At 34.7% G+C, this 15,614-nt stretch overlaps 2 protein-coding genes and 1 non-coding gene across 4 annotated transcripts; 1 reads left to right on the forward strand and 2 right to left on the reverse strand.

Moving 5' to 3' along the window:
- Positions 1–330: 330 nt before the first annotated feature.
- Positions 331–3,958, reverse strand: LOC125215919 (uncharacterized). 2 transcript variants are annotated; one of them, XM_089064033.1, is made up of 4 exons: positions 3,621–3,958; positions 1,801–1,935; positions 944–1,030; positions 331–849 (listed from the first exon to the last, which is right to left on the reverse strand). In XM_089064033.1, the coding sequence occupies exons 1-4, from the start codon at positions 3,744–3,746 to the stop codon at positions 652–654; spliced, it is 546 nt and encodes a 181-aa protein (XP_088920159.1). In that variant the 5' UTR covers positions 3,747–3,958; the 3' UTR covers positions 331–651. The 2 variants fall into 2 exon arrangements, with proteins under 2 accessions (XP_088920159.1, XP_047973459.1); XM_048117502.2 differs by having other exon boundaries at positions 331–810; positions 3,621–3,955.
- Positions 3,959–4,281: 323 nt separating this feature from the next.
- On the forward strand, positions 4,282–6,307 carry LOC125202828 (uncharacterized). Its single transcript, XM_048101302.2, has 2 exons — positions 4,282–4,739; positions 5,262–6,307. Exons 1-2 carry the CDS (start codon positions 4,471–4,473, stop codon positions 6,106–6,108), a joined length of 1,116 nt encoding a protein of 371 aa, XP_047957259.1. The 5' UTR covers positions 4,282–4,470; the 3' UTR covers positions 6,109–6,307.
- A 3,166-nt stretch (positions 6,308–9,473) lies between these two features.
- Positions 9,474–9,576, reverse strand: LOC125202939 (U6 spliceosomal RNA). Its single transcript, XR_007173268.1, has one exon. It is a non-coding gene; the product is annotated as a U6 spliceosomal RNA (small nuclear RNA).
- Positions 9,577–15,614: the final 6,038 nt, after the last annotated feature.

Genomic DNA, 15,614 nt, shown 5'->3' on the forward strand with positions numbered 1-15,614 from the left:
AGAGGAAACAATATAGAAAGAATATAACAAATGAAAGTATTTAATTTGGTGTAGTACTATAAATAATTTAGTGGAGTATATGACATAGTTTTGGACTTTTGGTTGATAGGAGTATTTCATAGTGAATATCACGTAAATAAGTTGTAAAAGTATATTAGCACCATACTCTTGACTAATTGCAAAACCAAAAATAAATCAGTAATTTGATAGTACTTAATTTACAAACAGATTTCAAAGTCACAAAAAACTCAGAATTCACAAACTATGCGATTGTGATCAATATAAAGCGTAAATGCAAAATCAGAATATGACAAAGGTTTATAAACTAAGTGAGATACAAGAGAATTTCATGGGATAGATGTTTTTTCAATCATATGGTTCAATGCACCATATGATCTTTCAAACAACAATGCACCTTCAAAAGGCTTTTTATCCTGTTTTTGACATCAAATATCACTAAGCAAATGAATGGAATCACATTCCATCATCATCACTAAACAAGATCAATTCTTCATATATTTTTCAAGATTCCATCAACTAAAAACCCATGCCAAAAACTCACCAAGAATATGACAAGAAATTGATTTGTCTTATTTTTTTACAGCTTTCTTTTAAAAAATGGGTAAAAGAATAGGATGAGGTGAATCAGGGTCAAGCTGCAGGTATTGGCCTGGCTTCTTCAGCTTGAGCCTGCCTGAAGTTAAACACTCCGGCAAGGCCTCGTGCGTTGGCCATTTTCTCGATCTCTGCTAGCTTTTGCTTCAGAAGCTCTACCTCCTGAGCTAACTCTTCATCCCGTTGTCTCATTCCCTGGAGACCGTTCAGTTTTGAATTATGTGTCGGCAGCAACTCCGGGTTTAGTCCAATTAACAGAAACTCATGAACATATAATGGATGCAAACTCAGCTAGGGAAAAGAGAAGCTCAAAGTTGAAGTAATTTACCTCCATTTCCTGCCTGCGAATTTCCTCCTTTTTTGCTTCTGATCGAGCACTTCTCTGTACCTCGAAAAACAAAGCAGCCACTGCCACCTGATCACGTAATTCGGAACATCATGAGAAACAAGAATGAGTCATGTAGTATGGATTATTGTTTTTTAAAGATGGGTACAAAGCTAGTCATGAGGCAGAAACTGAAAATGTTTTTAAATTCCAGAGTTATCAAAATAATGAAACTAGTACTCTGAAACTACAGTAAGGGAAAGTAGAGAAGAGTCATTTGTAGTAAATGGCTTCTTGCCTGCATAAATCACTTAAACTACGAACAATTTTGCAATTTACCAATCTTTGGAGATTTTTTGAGGTACTATAAATCCACTCAAATAAGGCCACCAGCACTGATTTCATAGAAGAAGTTCAACTGGTAACTCCTTTGAATGCAGTAACAGAACTAAAAGTTTCTAGAGCATGACTTTACTTATTTGATAGAATATCAAATATAAAGAGCTAAAGGGAGCTGTACACTGTTAAAAAGGATACAGCTCCAAATATAATGACAAAGGGTGCTTCATGCTAAAGGGATTTGGTGGTTTTCCGTGGAAACCAAGAATTTCACGACTTGGCCCAGTAAATACAGGCTGGAAACCAAAATGTTACAGGCACAATATCAGTGCCAAATTTGTGTTCTTTTTATATTTTTCACGAACAAGTCTGTTACAGTTGAATTAGCAAATGTTCTTGCATGGTCGGGAAATGTTACAGTTGAATTACCAAATGTTCATGTCCCAACATAACAAAGAAGTGCAATAGTTCAAGAAAATTCAACACAAATAAGTAGCTGCAGGAAACTGGAAGAAAAATACCGAGAAGACAAAAAGTTCCCCCATGAGATCAACTGCAGCTTGAACAGCCTTTTCTTCATTCAGAGGTCGGATTTCCACGTCTGTTGCATGACCATATATGCGCCTTTGCATGGTTGTTGTGATCCTGTGATTAGCCTGGTTCAAGCAAGAAATGGAATAAACCAGTTGAAAATGGTTGATGGTCAAACACATCTTGGGCGACAGCCGAACCAATCAGTGCTAGCTTGCTAAAATAGGTCAACTACAAGAGAGCTTCAAGACTATATAATTCAACAGATACAAGAGAACTGATAGGAATTAATATGAGATTAATTCCTATCTGGAGAAATTATATGAACAACCGTGACTTTGAGAGAATTATAGAGAGATTGGCGGTTTCTCCAAGAGGGAGAACGATGGAGAGAACGAGATTAATAATTTAATTCTTCATTCTGCTTAATAATAATAAAAGACTCCACACATATTTATAATATGTGTGGTACAAAAAGATCTCTATAAACTAGGAAAACAAATCAAAAGCAAATCAATCCTAACCACTATGGAAAGTAAATAAAATCATAATAACTAAATAATACTAAAACATAAATAAACTAAATACATATACGGAGAGAATATCAGCTCCCTTCCGGAATAAAATAGAATATTAGGTCCCTATCAACTCTCTCACCGTTGAAAACCACCTTGCCAAGGTGGAAGTCAGAAAAATAATCTTCCATCTCACGGGGTTAACACCAGAAAACCGAGGAGGAGAGTTTGACAACAAGACGGACATGGTAGTATCCATCAATAGGAGGATGAGAACCTAATGAAAGCACCAATTTGATAGGAATTAATATGAGATTAATTCCTATCTGGAGAAATTATATGAACAACCGTGACTTTGAGAGAATTATAGAGAGATTGGCGGTTTCTCCAAGAGGGAGAACCGAGGGAGAACCGAGGGAGAGAACGAGATTAATAATTTAATTCTTCACTCTGCTTAATAATAATAAAAGACTCCACACCACGGAGAAAATATCAGCTCCCTTCCGGAATAAAATAGAATATTAGGTCCCTATCAAGAACACAAAGAAGGAAATTTGGAAAGAAGGCAAAACCAAAAGAGAAGATGATATGAGCGAAACAAGTCACAAGATTACACATCCCATAATATCACTGAGAAAATACATAAAGTTAAGGAATTAAAAACCGACACCAATCTGATGCAACAACTAAGGTATCCAGCATAAGAATACCACTGATGAGCCAAGTGACGTCTGTTAAAGAAAATTTTACAGATTCCTAGAGCTAAACGAAAACTACATGACAATAGGAATATGAACATCAAAGAGACAAAGCTCTGCCTCATTCAATCCTCAGTGATCAATGCACCAATAAAGCCAAACAATATAGCTGGAATAAATTGCTCAATGCAGAAACTGATAACTAGATATCATCATATCAATTTCATATAATTCCACATCTTAATAAAAAAAGAAGAGCTAAACCATAAAATGAGGGCTCAATAAAGTATTCATAACACATTCCTCAGATTGCACCAAATCAATCCCCTCATTACAATCACATTCCACTCCTTTTCACTTTCATAGAGGTATTAAATATGCAGCATAAATGTAAAGGCTCCCAGAAATGACCTAAAAATTGCTAAATCATGGGGTTTAGAGGTCAAAAAATCGAATCAAGGCAGAAGTCTTAATCGATAGAGAAACAAATCCTCAAAATTAGACAAACGATTTCACCCTCGATTTCAATCGACGTATAAGTAAAGAAGGATCCATTTGAACAAAATCAGAAATCCCAGAAGGAAGAATGTAGAATACCTGAGCTACGCTAACTATCATATTTCTGAATTTGGGGTGAATCCCAGCCTGCTTCTTGAGTCTAGCGGCAATGGGTTTGCTCAGAGTTTTTAGGGCAAGCGTCCCGAGCTTCAATAGAGGGAGCATTACTACTACTGATCGCTATTCTTCACCAAAACGGAACTCCAGCCTTTTGAGTTTATGACAACATAATAGAATCTAAATCTTCTAGATAAATTAACGGAGGGGAAATGGTTGACTGGTTCAGAGTTTCTTGAAAAGCAAGGCAATAAAGAGAAATTCAAGCTAGAGTGACGAAGATTGCAGAGCAATGGCAAAGATGGCGATGCTCTCAAAACGCGTTTTACTTTTCTACTACTGTTATAAATCGTTATTTGTTATACGACGATTATTCGCATAGAGACATATACATATTCAAATTTGTTTATTCTTATTTATAAAATTCAACCAAGCTACTTATTGTTAGTGAATTTCAACTAACACACATCGTATAAGGTCGAGTTTGCAATTTTCTTAAATTAAGTAGAAAAAAAACACTATATTCGTGGAGAATCATCAACAAAATAATAGGTAGAAGAAGCTCATCCCTTAAAAATAGAAGTAAAAAAATCAATGGTGGTAGTTCCTCAATAAGGATTTACCATCATTTCCCAACCGAATCTAGATCCTATTCTTGTCTATATTTTCCCTCCGAATCCTTGAGTTTCAAGTTTTGTTTTGATCAACCGCACACAGATGGCCACCACCATGTTAGGCTGGCTCATCTACTAGTCTTTGGCCGATTGCTAAAACATCCAAAGACTGTGCGATTGAGATTTCTTGTCCACATTTGCTCGTGTGTTCTCCGTCCATGGCGGCTGGGGATGTATACCTCCGCACCAACCGTTTCGAGGTGAAGCTTGAAGGCATCACCTTCAAGAAGAAGGTTTTTGAATCTTTGTGTGAAATCGACTTCCTTTTCCCCGAGGGAAAGACGTGGGATCAGCCCCCGGTCGTCGGCCTCGATGTCATGCCCCACCCCCGCGACCCCTCCATCATCCTTCTCTTCCTCAACTTCGGCGTCGGTTGCGTCATCCTCCGCTTCTCCGCCGGGGAATCACTCCCCGCCCCCATCCACAGGTTCGAAAAGTTATTAAATTTTGTTAAATTCTAGTTTATCTCGTAACTTTAAAAAATCAACTGGCCGAAACATGCCATTTGATTTTTTTTCTCAATCATAACATAGTAAAAAAATTGGTCACCTACTTGCGATATGTTGTTGATATTGTTTCAACCAGACCATATTATTTTCTGCATGACTAAACAACAACGTTTAGCTCATCATGACATCAACATATAATTTTACGGGTGAAAATTGGTCACCTACTTGCAATATGTTGTTGATATTGTTTCTACCAAACCAAGTTGTTTTCTTCATGACTAAACAACATTGTTTAGCTGATCATCACATTAACATATAATTTTACGGGTGTTATATTAGATTCAATTTTATCTAAAAATTACATGTGTGATAATTGCAAAGAGATCCAAACTTTATGTTTTTCTGGGTGATTTTAAAAGTTGTGAGACCGACCAAAATTTGATTAAAGCAATTCACTCTGTTATATAATATTTGACTGAAAAATTGAATGATTGGACCAGGTTCCTCGCCGACAAACGGATCCGCTTCGTCGGCTTCGGCATCACCGAGAAAACCGAGCTCCTCCCCTTCAGCAAATTAGGTCTCAGAAGGGCAAAAATCGACATCGGGCACATCGCGGCTAGGGTTTACAAGGACCCGAAATACAAGCGGTACGACCTCGGCGACCTCGCCCGCAAGGTCGTCGGGATCAAGACAATGACCGGGCTCACGGACTCCGCCTCCTTCGACCGCCACGCGCAGATCAAGCGCGTCATCTGCCAGCTGTTCGTCACCAGCCTCATCGCCACGCGGATGTTCGACAAAAAGCGAATCATCAACAAAGAGAAGAAAACCACTTCCTCTTTCCTAAGAAATCTCAGTTCTCTACAACTCCTCGCCGAGGGATGGTTAAAGCTCCCCGGGAGAAAAAACCGCCAAACCGGAGACGAGGAGGACGACGACGACATTAAAATCCGGGCCCGCATGGAGGATCTCCTCGGCAGCAAGCGCCGGGAGGATCCGTTCCCCGACTACCTCGGGGAGGTCAACGACACGAGCGGGGACGATTCGCCGATATTCAAGTTCGACGGAGACTCCCCGAGGTATTCGTCGGCAGGAGACAACGAGAAAAGCGTGAACTCTGGCGACGACGATGAGTCATCGTCGTCGTTGGGATCGGGCGGGACGAAGAGGCCGATCAAGGGGATCCTGAAGTGTCCGTCGACGACGTTGAATCGGAGCGGGTCGTGTAGGTCGCCCGGGGCGTTAACACCGTTGTCGCCGTCGCCAGCGCCAGCGCCGTCGCCGCTGAGTCAGAAACTGAAAAGGGCGAACTCGAAAGGGTGCAATGTAAGGTTTAAGATGTAATAGGTGGGCAGTTGAGTGATTACTGCATTAGCATTTAAATTAGGGTAGAGTATATTGGTGCATGCTTTATCCTTTTCTTTTCTTTTGTGAGAAGACAGATTAGTGTGTCTTGCTAATGTGTCTTGCTAAGACAGAGTTTTGTAACGTGTATATTCATTTTGTATACGTTTATATCAATCATATACTATTGATTATTCAATTTGTTTTGTAGATTGTTAATCATAAAGTAATTATTGACATAACATAGTATAAATGTTAGGGATATTGGCGCCTAAAATCATAAAAAAATTTAAAAGTTGTTTCTTCCCACAAATTTTAAACTTGACATATAATATTACGAACTTAAATAGTTAGTTTTTTTTTCCACTGGTGACAAAATTCAGCTACATTTCATTTATTATTACATTACTTAAGCCATATAAGGTTATCCATCTGTAACATAGTTGAATTTTATTGCCCATAGAAAAAAAATCAACTATTTTAAGTTCGTTATATTATACGCTAGGTTCAAAGTTAGTAAAAAAAAAATTGAAAAGTTCAGAAAAATTGAAAAGTTCAGTAATATTATACGACAATATCCCTAAATGTTTTTATAGGTTTACTCGTGTGTGATAGGAAATGTGAGGAAAAAATAAGTGGACGTTATTTAAGGAAAATTAGAATTGAAGCTATAGGGAGGTGATCAATTGCTAACTAATTAGCAATCTAAAACTAAGGCTAATTTTCAACCATTAGATTAGGAGATCTAGTGGTTGATATAATGCCAAGTGTATTATATTTTAAATTTAAATAATTATTAAATAAAATTAAAGTGTAATAATGTCAATCCCCTCTTATTAAAATTATCCAAAACTCTATATTTACCTAACTCTCTTTCGCAAAAAATATATCAAATTAAAGGTAATTTTATAAGGATTCTAACGAGATTTCAGTTGCATATGTTCTGACGATGTTCGGATGATGAAATTTGATGATTTTAATTTTAGTTTTCGTATATGTTGGTGATTTGACGAAATCTCAATATAATGCATATAAACTCTCAATGTAATGAATGTAAAATCTCAATATAATGCATGTGAAATCTCAATAAAATTGGGTTGATATTTGCGTGTACTTGTGTTGAAATACTCATGTCATTTTGTTGATATTTGTAATATATTATGTTAATATAAAAAAACAAGAAAATTATGATAGGATGATGAAATTTGATGATTTTTATTTCAGTTTTAATATATGTTGATGATTTGACGAAATCTCAATATAATGCATATGAAATCTCAATATAATGCATGTAGAATCTCAATAAAACTGGGTTGATATTTTCATGTACTTGTGTTGAAATACTTCTGTCATTGTGTTGATATTCGTAATACATTATGTTAATATATAAAAAACACGAAAATTATGATACGATAACAAAATGACGATCTTACCCTTTTGTTTTTATTTTGTCTACTATTTATTGAGATTTGTAAGATTTAATCTCATCCATTCATTTTAAAATCTAAGAGTGGAGATTTTATTTTGATTTTGGATTATGATGATACAAGCAACAGATCCCTGAAGCTATAAGCCTACAAGATTGGAATTAGAGTATATATGGTTAAAATTATAGTTTTTCTTAGTATTTATTTTAAATAGAGCGCTTTAATAGCGAAGAACAATGGATTCTACTTATAGAATGACCTTATCAATTCCAAATTTCACTATTAATTGGGATGCTTTGTACAAAGGCCCATTATCATCAAACTTGGCCCAAACAAGTGAAGTAGTATAAAAATATCAACGTCCTTTAACAATGATTTTCTATTTTTAAACTTTATTTTTATCCTTTTCAATTTTCTCTTCTGGCCTATAAACACTTCAATTATTCACAAACAATTTTCAAAATAAAATAACTAGTCAGTAAATTTATTATTTGTAGTAACAATTTCATTTCTGTAGTACTAGGAGTACTTTTTTTACTTAAGAACCTAGTAGTAATCTAAATAACTCCATATAACTAAGAGAGTCAAAATAGCTACCTAAAAATAGTTGTGATTTTGTTTCTTGAGTTGACTAGTAGTGAAGTTGTCATGTCGTAATAATATCAGTACTGGAAAAGTACTACTTATAATAAATACTACAGGTTGTACAATTTACAACATCAGGATCTTAATTCTTAACTAACTCGGTAAATTTAGAACTTTCCATCTCGGCGGCGAACTGTAAAAAAATCAACCTTTAAATTTAGTGTAAAGAAAATATCCAATTACATGTCTACACTTCATAATACAAGACCAAATTTTTTACCATGTACTCACTGAGAACAAAATCAAACGTTTAAAATTAAAATGATATAAGTATGCATATTCATAACATTTTGCGCCACTTAAAACTCTCCAAAATATCATTACTAAAACAAAATATATGTCATTAATCATTAGACAAAAGGACTAAGGGTGTCTCCAACGGTGCCCCTCCCACTCGCCTGTCGGGGATGGGCGACCTGATGGGCGCCATAGTGGGCGGGAAGGGCGCCCACGCCCGTCCCGTGTGCCCCTGCGATGGCCTCGCTCCTCCCGTGGACGTCCTACCTGACGGGCGCCACTGTGGCGTGGGTAGGACGTCCCACTCGGACGTCCCATCGATTTTTTTAAAAAAAAAAAAAAACTCTATAAATACGGCTCGTGTCGAAATTTTAATTCCGTAAATTTTAATTTTAATTGTGAATTTATTAATTTTATTGCGGGAAGTCCTAGTGGGAAGGGCTAGTACAGTGGGAAAGGCTAGTGATGTGGCAGTGGAATGGAAAGGGCTAGTCCTGACGTAGCATGGGAAGGGCGAGTGGGAGGGACGCCGCCGGACACCCTAAAGAAGTGACAAATATAGCCATGTACGAAAAAAAATGATTAATTAGATCACTAAATGGGGCCAATCTAAAAGTGTACAAAATAGCACCAGCTACACTATAGTTGTAGCCAATATGGTCAATGCTCCTGTGTTTTAAACCAGGTTTTCATTTTTCGTGTCAAATCTGACATCACACATATAATCTCATTTCCTTTTAAAAAAAAATCAGGAAAAAAAAAAGAATGAGGTGAATTTTCTGTTGGGTAATTGCATAAGTCCGACAGTTTCACTATTTACATTATTATTTGGGGGAAAATTCAACATAAGAGTCTGCGCTATAATCAAAATTGCCCTTTGGTAAGGTTGAGGTTGTCGTGCTTTTATCACTTTGGAAAGTCTTAGGTCTATACCTATAAATGCAGTATTTACTATTATGTCCATATGTATTTTCATTTTCGAAATTGTATAACTATGGAGATTGGAGATGTATTTTGCATAATACTTGGATGAGTTATAGTCTCAGGAGGCCTTTACTCAATTCTCTCTTCCACTTGACTTATGTGTGTTATCATTGTGCAGGGATCATGTTAATTGTCTCTGTTTCGTTCCAATTTATTAAAATGTCCTCGAAGGGATGGATCTCTCTTCTGGTTGCTGGTATATATGCAATGTGTATGTTTCATTGTAGAGCACTCCCAATGGTCCGGCGATAATCGCCGAGTTATCGCCGGCCGTTGGGTGTGTTTCGGCGATAATTCGGCGTTAATTCGGTCCCGATTCATCGCCGATTTATCGCCGAATCATCGGCGCCCACTGTAGGCGCGATTCGGTGATTTTTCGGTTTTTTTTTTTTTTGAGTTAGGGAAAAATAAGGGAGAAACCATTTGAGCAGTTGGCTAAAAGTTGGCTAAAAATTGGGGATAAATTTTGGTGCTGATGTGGCAGGAGTTAGGAAGAAATAAGGGAGTTTTTAGGGAGAGCATTGGGAGTGCTCGTATTGTGATGTTGACACTAGTCATTTGACTCTTGTCATTCTATTTCAACACTAGTCAAAAAAAGAGAGAGACAACATATGTCTATATGTTTCTAACATCCCATATGTGATTCGACTCTCTTATGCGAATTGAAAAAGAACTGACAAAGGGAAGTCGTAAATGAGATTATAATCTAATCGGCTTGATTACAAGATATTTTAACTATTGTTTACTAAACTAAAAGGGTAAAAAGTTAAATTAAATAGCTAAACATAATCACGAAATCTTTGAAGAGGGTTAATCTTGCAATGTGGAAAGGTTCTAGCCGTTGGGACGTTGGCTGTGCTGTGAGATTGTAGTGGGCTCATGGATTGGAGTGTACACATTTTTTTATGTGTTTCTTCTTGTTTTAGTCAATTTGGTTATTTCGTTGCTCTTATCTGTTGCATTCTTGGCTCGCCAACTACTATGGCTTGACCGTGTTTTGTTTCGTATCGATTTTTTTTGTTCGTGCTAAGAGTTTTTGGATATGTTAAGACTGGAATTAAACTCTAAATTTATGTGAACATAAACTTCGTTACTTCTACCAAACCTCCAACCTAATTGCAATCGATATAGAGGGGACAATTATAATTAATATTCTGAATAAGTTCATTGAAAGTTAGGTCCTATTTTAGCGACACCACATTAATATATCAACTTTTCAACAGGCAAAAGCCGTTTGCATTTCTCAGTTTCTTTTTCTTCTCTATAATTGTTTATTAATATATCAACAGGCAAAAGCCTTTTGTACAGAGTTCTGATAAATTTGATGTAAATTTCGCAGTATTGTAGTACTAGTATTTAAATTGTCCTTTGGTGGTTGCTCGAAACTCAGCATTATGGTCATAAATTCTACTTATTTTATAACTTTAAATTTTCTTATTTCCTTACGTTCTTAAATGGATCTTCGACGTTCGTTCTGCTGCTCATCAATTAGGCTCTATGAACTTTTATTTATTTTAAGAAAAAAAGAAAATTTGTGGATTTTCAAATGGATATACTCATATACTATATATTCTTATTAATTATCAAATATAGTTTCTTGAATAGAAATATACTATTATATTCTCTTCATCTGTCGTTATATGTCTAATTTTACAACTTTTGGATGTCCGTCGTTGCAGGTTTCGTTTTCTTTTTCATTCTTAGATTCTCTTTTATTTTGCTGCTTGTGATCTCTCTGGATTTCAGTTTGAGGAGTTTGTTTAATTTGCTACATGGGCAATGTTAAAACTTGTTGTATGTTGTAAGATTAATATTTCAACGTGTCTGATGTAGTTGTGTGAAATTGTTGTAATTGTTGCTTGTTTTTGTTGAACATTTAGCTGTTACTGTAATGGAGTAGTTTTCTACTATATGTGGAAACATCTACTATGTCCTGCTTGCCAATTTTAAGATTAAATATTTTTCATTTGTTAAAAGGAATTAATATATAATTCCAAGATCGAGGAAGTAGTTCCTGGAACTATTAAAATGTACTACAAAAATAAAAATAAAAGTAGAAATATTGAAATGCCACGATATAGTGAGCCCAATAGATTGTCATGGTATTTACATCTCATTTAATACTGTTAAACTCATGTACTTGAATACAATGACTACTACTGGACCTCATGGTAGTACAATGTGTCACTTTCTTGTAATTAATTAACAGTAATTAATAGTTTGAAGAGCCACTTCAAAAGAGATTGATTATTGAGACAACGGGCAGTGTATATTTATAGCCAGCTCCAACTCTCTGTTTTTAATGCCTCTGTTGACCGATTAATTTCCCATTTCATTATTTAAATATATGATATTTTTCATCAAACCTAAATTTGACTCTAAGTACCATACATTGCACAACATTTAATTGTGTTTATCACATCATAATTTTGGTTACACATTGGTGTTTCTTATAATTCTGATACGGTCAATAGCCAGCTAACAATATTAACTCTTAATTGGTGTTACACAAACAAATACTCCTTCGGTTTACGAAAAATAATTTCAATTTGTCATTTTAAGATGTCCAAAAAAATGTTTTATTTTTAAAAATGAAAAAATTATCTCTCATACTTACCTACTATTTCCCTTTTATCTCATCGTTTTTTTTTTTTGTATAAGTTCTAATTAAACAAATGAGATTATTTAATTAATAACAGTCTAAATATAACAATCGTTTTAGTTGACATCTAATTGTGTCAAATATGTAAATCCTCGAGTCGAGTAAGTATGAAAATATCAATTAGTTACGAAATCTAAACAAATTAATAATTCAATATTAAACCTAGCTAACAAAAATATTCGAAATATAAATATTGGTGAGCGTGGGAAACGGAGGAGAGAGTGAGAGTGGGCGTGTGGCAGAAATGGGTTTCGGGAAAGCCGGCGAAAAAGTCGAGGGGCTCTGACCTCTCTGCAAAAAGATTAAAAAGCCAAACCAATTTCTCATCCATCCTTGTCTATTTCCCTTCTCACCATTTATTCCCCATTATTTTTATTTTTTTTCTATTTTAGTTTTATTGTTTTACAAAGTTACCATGTACTAGTACTAGTTAACATTTTAATTTTATTTAAATCACTAAAATTAACTTTTTTATTGTTAATCACATATGTACCCTTATGGAAATGTGTTGCTTGGGTATATATAGAAATATATTAGTCATTTTCTCTTAGAAAGTAAAGAATATTCCTCCGTTAATTAACCACGTACTAACATATACTCCCTTCGTCCCCGAATACTTGACACAGTTCACTTTTTCCATTTTTGGTAATGGACCTCATATTCCACTAACTCATTCCTACTCACATTTATTATAAAACTAACTTTAAAAGTAGGACCCACATCCCACTAACTTTTTCAACACATTTTCCATTATATTTCTTAAAACCCGTGTCGGGTCAAACCGTGTCAAGTATTCGGGGACGGAGGGAGTATTATTTTGTGAGTTAGTAAAGAGAGAAGTAAAGTAAGAGAGAAGAAAAAATAGAGAGAGTATTGTTTCCATTTTTAGAAACGTTTCATTTTTAACGGGACAAACCAAAAAGGACAATGTTTCATTTCTAATGGGACAGAGGGAGTAAAAAATAGTATTACTAGGTATTGGTGCAGTGCATATATAAACATGCTAAATTTTGTCACTATAATTAGTGAAGATGCAGCTTTCTTTTCTCCCCTTTTTACCTTGGGTTCACTAAATACAGATATCTGACTTGAAGGAAATCTTACTACTAAAGAAAAGGGTATAGTAAAATTGTATACTATTTATTACTATAAGCTTTAATATTGCTAAGTAAAAAGCGCTTTTCGGCAGTGTTTGCAGTGATTGAGACTCAGATGAACATAATGCGAGTCTAAAGCGTGCTTTGCTTTCATGTGATTGTTTTTGCTATTTTCTTTTTCTCAAACACAGCCTTGTATTTATAAATTTAAATACAAATAAATGCACATACAAAAAAGGATAAAAGAAGTATGTGTAGTCGAGATCAGTTGGACCTTATGTAGTAACCCGTTTTGTCCGGGTTGCTTATCCTAGGCTGTACCCAACCTCATCTAGGTGCCATGCAATTGAATGCCTGACATTTGGTTTCCTCTCCTCACCTACCATTTCCCCAAAATTACAACCCTATCCACTTTTCTTCTCTAGCTAATCCCTAATTAAGGGGTTGTATTGCAGCCTGCGGGGGGCATATCGTGCCTCCCGGGGCGGACGCAGAAAAAATTGATAGTAAGAGTCGCAGGTAGGAATTTGTTCTTTAGTAATAATGACTTGATAATGATTTTCCTATTTTTTTAAAAATTTTAGAAGTAGAAAATAATTAAAATAAGAATTTGGGTAAGGGCTTAATCTCTACTCTATTACAAGGTGTGTCCGCCCATGCGTGCCTCATATAGGCTACAGTGGCATAGACCGCAGCCGCGATCGAAAGTGTGGTCCAAGCCGTACGCGTGTATGTTGTTAGGAATCCATGTCATCATCTAATGTTATGCAGCGAAATTTACGAACATGAAACAAATGTCGATTCATAACTAAGATTGCATGCTTTGCAATCAAACACAACAGATATACAACTTATTTGTTGTGTTGTACGATTTCAGCGCTTGATCATATTATGGAGTTGAATTTGTCACTATTCGTACCCACACTATTATGATATGATGTTTGTGATTGTAGATGTTTGCAGTAAAATTTGAAAAGGTTCGTCGCACGTAAATAATATAGATTCGATGTAATTTTATATATGGTATGATTTGTGAATCGTCCAATTAGTAATTACCCGCCCTTAGTGTCTACTCTCTACCAAGTTAATATTGCAGCTAGGGGTGTTTCTGTCGTTTAAGAAACTTGTATATTTTTTCCTTATTAAATGTTTAATCCAAAATATTAAGTGGTGGTTGGTGATTAATGAAATAGGGGGACCATTTTTCGCCTCTTTCACTACTTTAAAAAATTCCCTTGCCTCGCTCCTTTTGCAAGGCTTTGTCTAATTGTCTGCATCTCTTTTTCTTTTCTAGTAACATTATTTAACTGTTTTATTTGATCATTTGTGCCTCTAAATTCGATCAAGTACATTGATATTTATGACGATTGTGAAATAAGATGATATGCTATTTAGCTTCAATAATTAATATAGTTGCTACTTTGTTAGAAAAAAAACACGTACGTGAATAAACGTGATAGATAGAGGATCAGAGGATGGATCACTATTTGTAATAGAGGAACGTGCTTTTATTAAGGGCGTCGACATTTTTGTTGCATTAATTAAACTCTTCCAATATATATATATACTACAATACCATTTTTTTTAACAAAAAAAAAAATACTCTGAATGATTTTTATAATAATAATAATAATAATAATAATAATAATAATAATAATAATAATAATGATGATGATGATGATGATGATGATGATGTATCTATTTTTGTCGAGTTGATTAATCATTAGTTAAAATGAAATAATTTATATATTCCATTATTTATCAAGCATATTGCTCATTATTTTAGAGACCAAAAGGGAAATTGGTCTCTAAAATCATGAACTTTGCCTAAAATTTGGTATTTCCCATGAACTTTGAAATTGGTATATAATATCACGAACTTTGCATTTTGTTTGGTATTTTCCAAACTCACTCAAATAAGATATTTTCATCAAAATCTTATTTAATATAGGCAACCTTGATATGTTTTATAATATTTGAAACCACTTTTTAAGTTCATAACATGTACCATAAAAATTCACGTTGAAAACTACGTTGATTTAATTGTGTCAAGTATGATAAAAAAGCCTCGTAAGTTAGTCAAATATAGCAATAAACATGCCGTGGGAAATACCAAACAAAATGCAAAGTTCGTGATATTATATACCAATTTCAAAGTTCATGGGAAATACCAAATTTTAAGCAAAGTTCATGGTTTTAGAGACCAATTTTCCTTTTTTTAACAAAAAAAAATACTCTGAATGATTTTTATAATAATAAAAATAATAATAATGATGATGATGATGATGATGTATCTATTTTTGTCGAGTTGATTAATCATTAGTTAAAATGAAATAATTTATATATTCCATTATTTATCAAGCATATTGCTTATTGTAATTTTAGAAGTCTCTTACGTTTTTGTAATAAAAAATAATTATGAGACCCAAACCCTCTATGATAATTCCGGTTATA

Source organism: Salvia hispanica, chromosome 2 (genome assembly GCF_029641045.1).
Source record: "Salvia hispanica isolate PSC_SH4W2 chromosome 2, Shi_PSC_v1, whole genome shotgun sequence".
Classification (NCBI taxonomy): Eukaryota; Viridiplantae; Streptophyta; class Magnoliopsida; order Lamiales; family Lamiaceae; genus Salvia; species Salvia hispanica.

Bases quoted from the DNA above. Each gene is read 5' to 3' on its own strand.
- LOC125215919 (XM_089064033.1), bottom strand. From the start codon at position 3,746: ATGCTCCCTCTATTGAAGCTCGGGACGCTTGCCCTAAAAACTCTGAGC. The intron at 1,031-1,800 runs GTATTTTTCTTC...TTACGTGATCAG, and splicing joins GGGAACTTTTTGTCTTCTCG to GTGGCAGTGGCTGCTTTGTT. The intron at 850-943 runs GTAAATTACTTC...CTAAACCCGGAG, and splicing joins TTCGCAGGCAGGAAATGGAG to TTGCTGCCGACACATAATTC.
- LOC125202828 (XM_048101302.2), top strand. From the start codon at position 4,471: ATGGCGGCTGGGGATGTATACCTCCGCACCAACCGTTTCGAGGTGAAG. The intron at 4,740-5,261 runs GTTCGAAAAGTT...TGATTGGACCAG, and splicing joins CTCCCCGCCCCCATCCACAG to GTTCCTCGCCGACAAACGGA.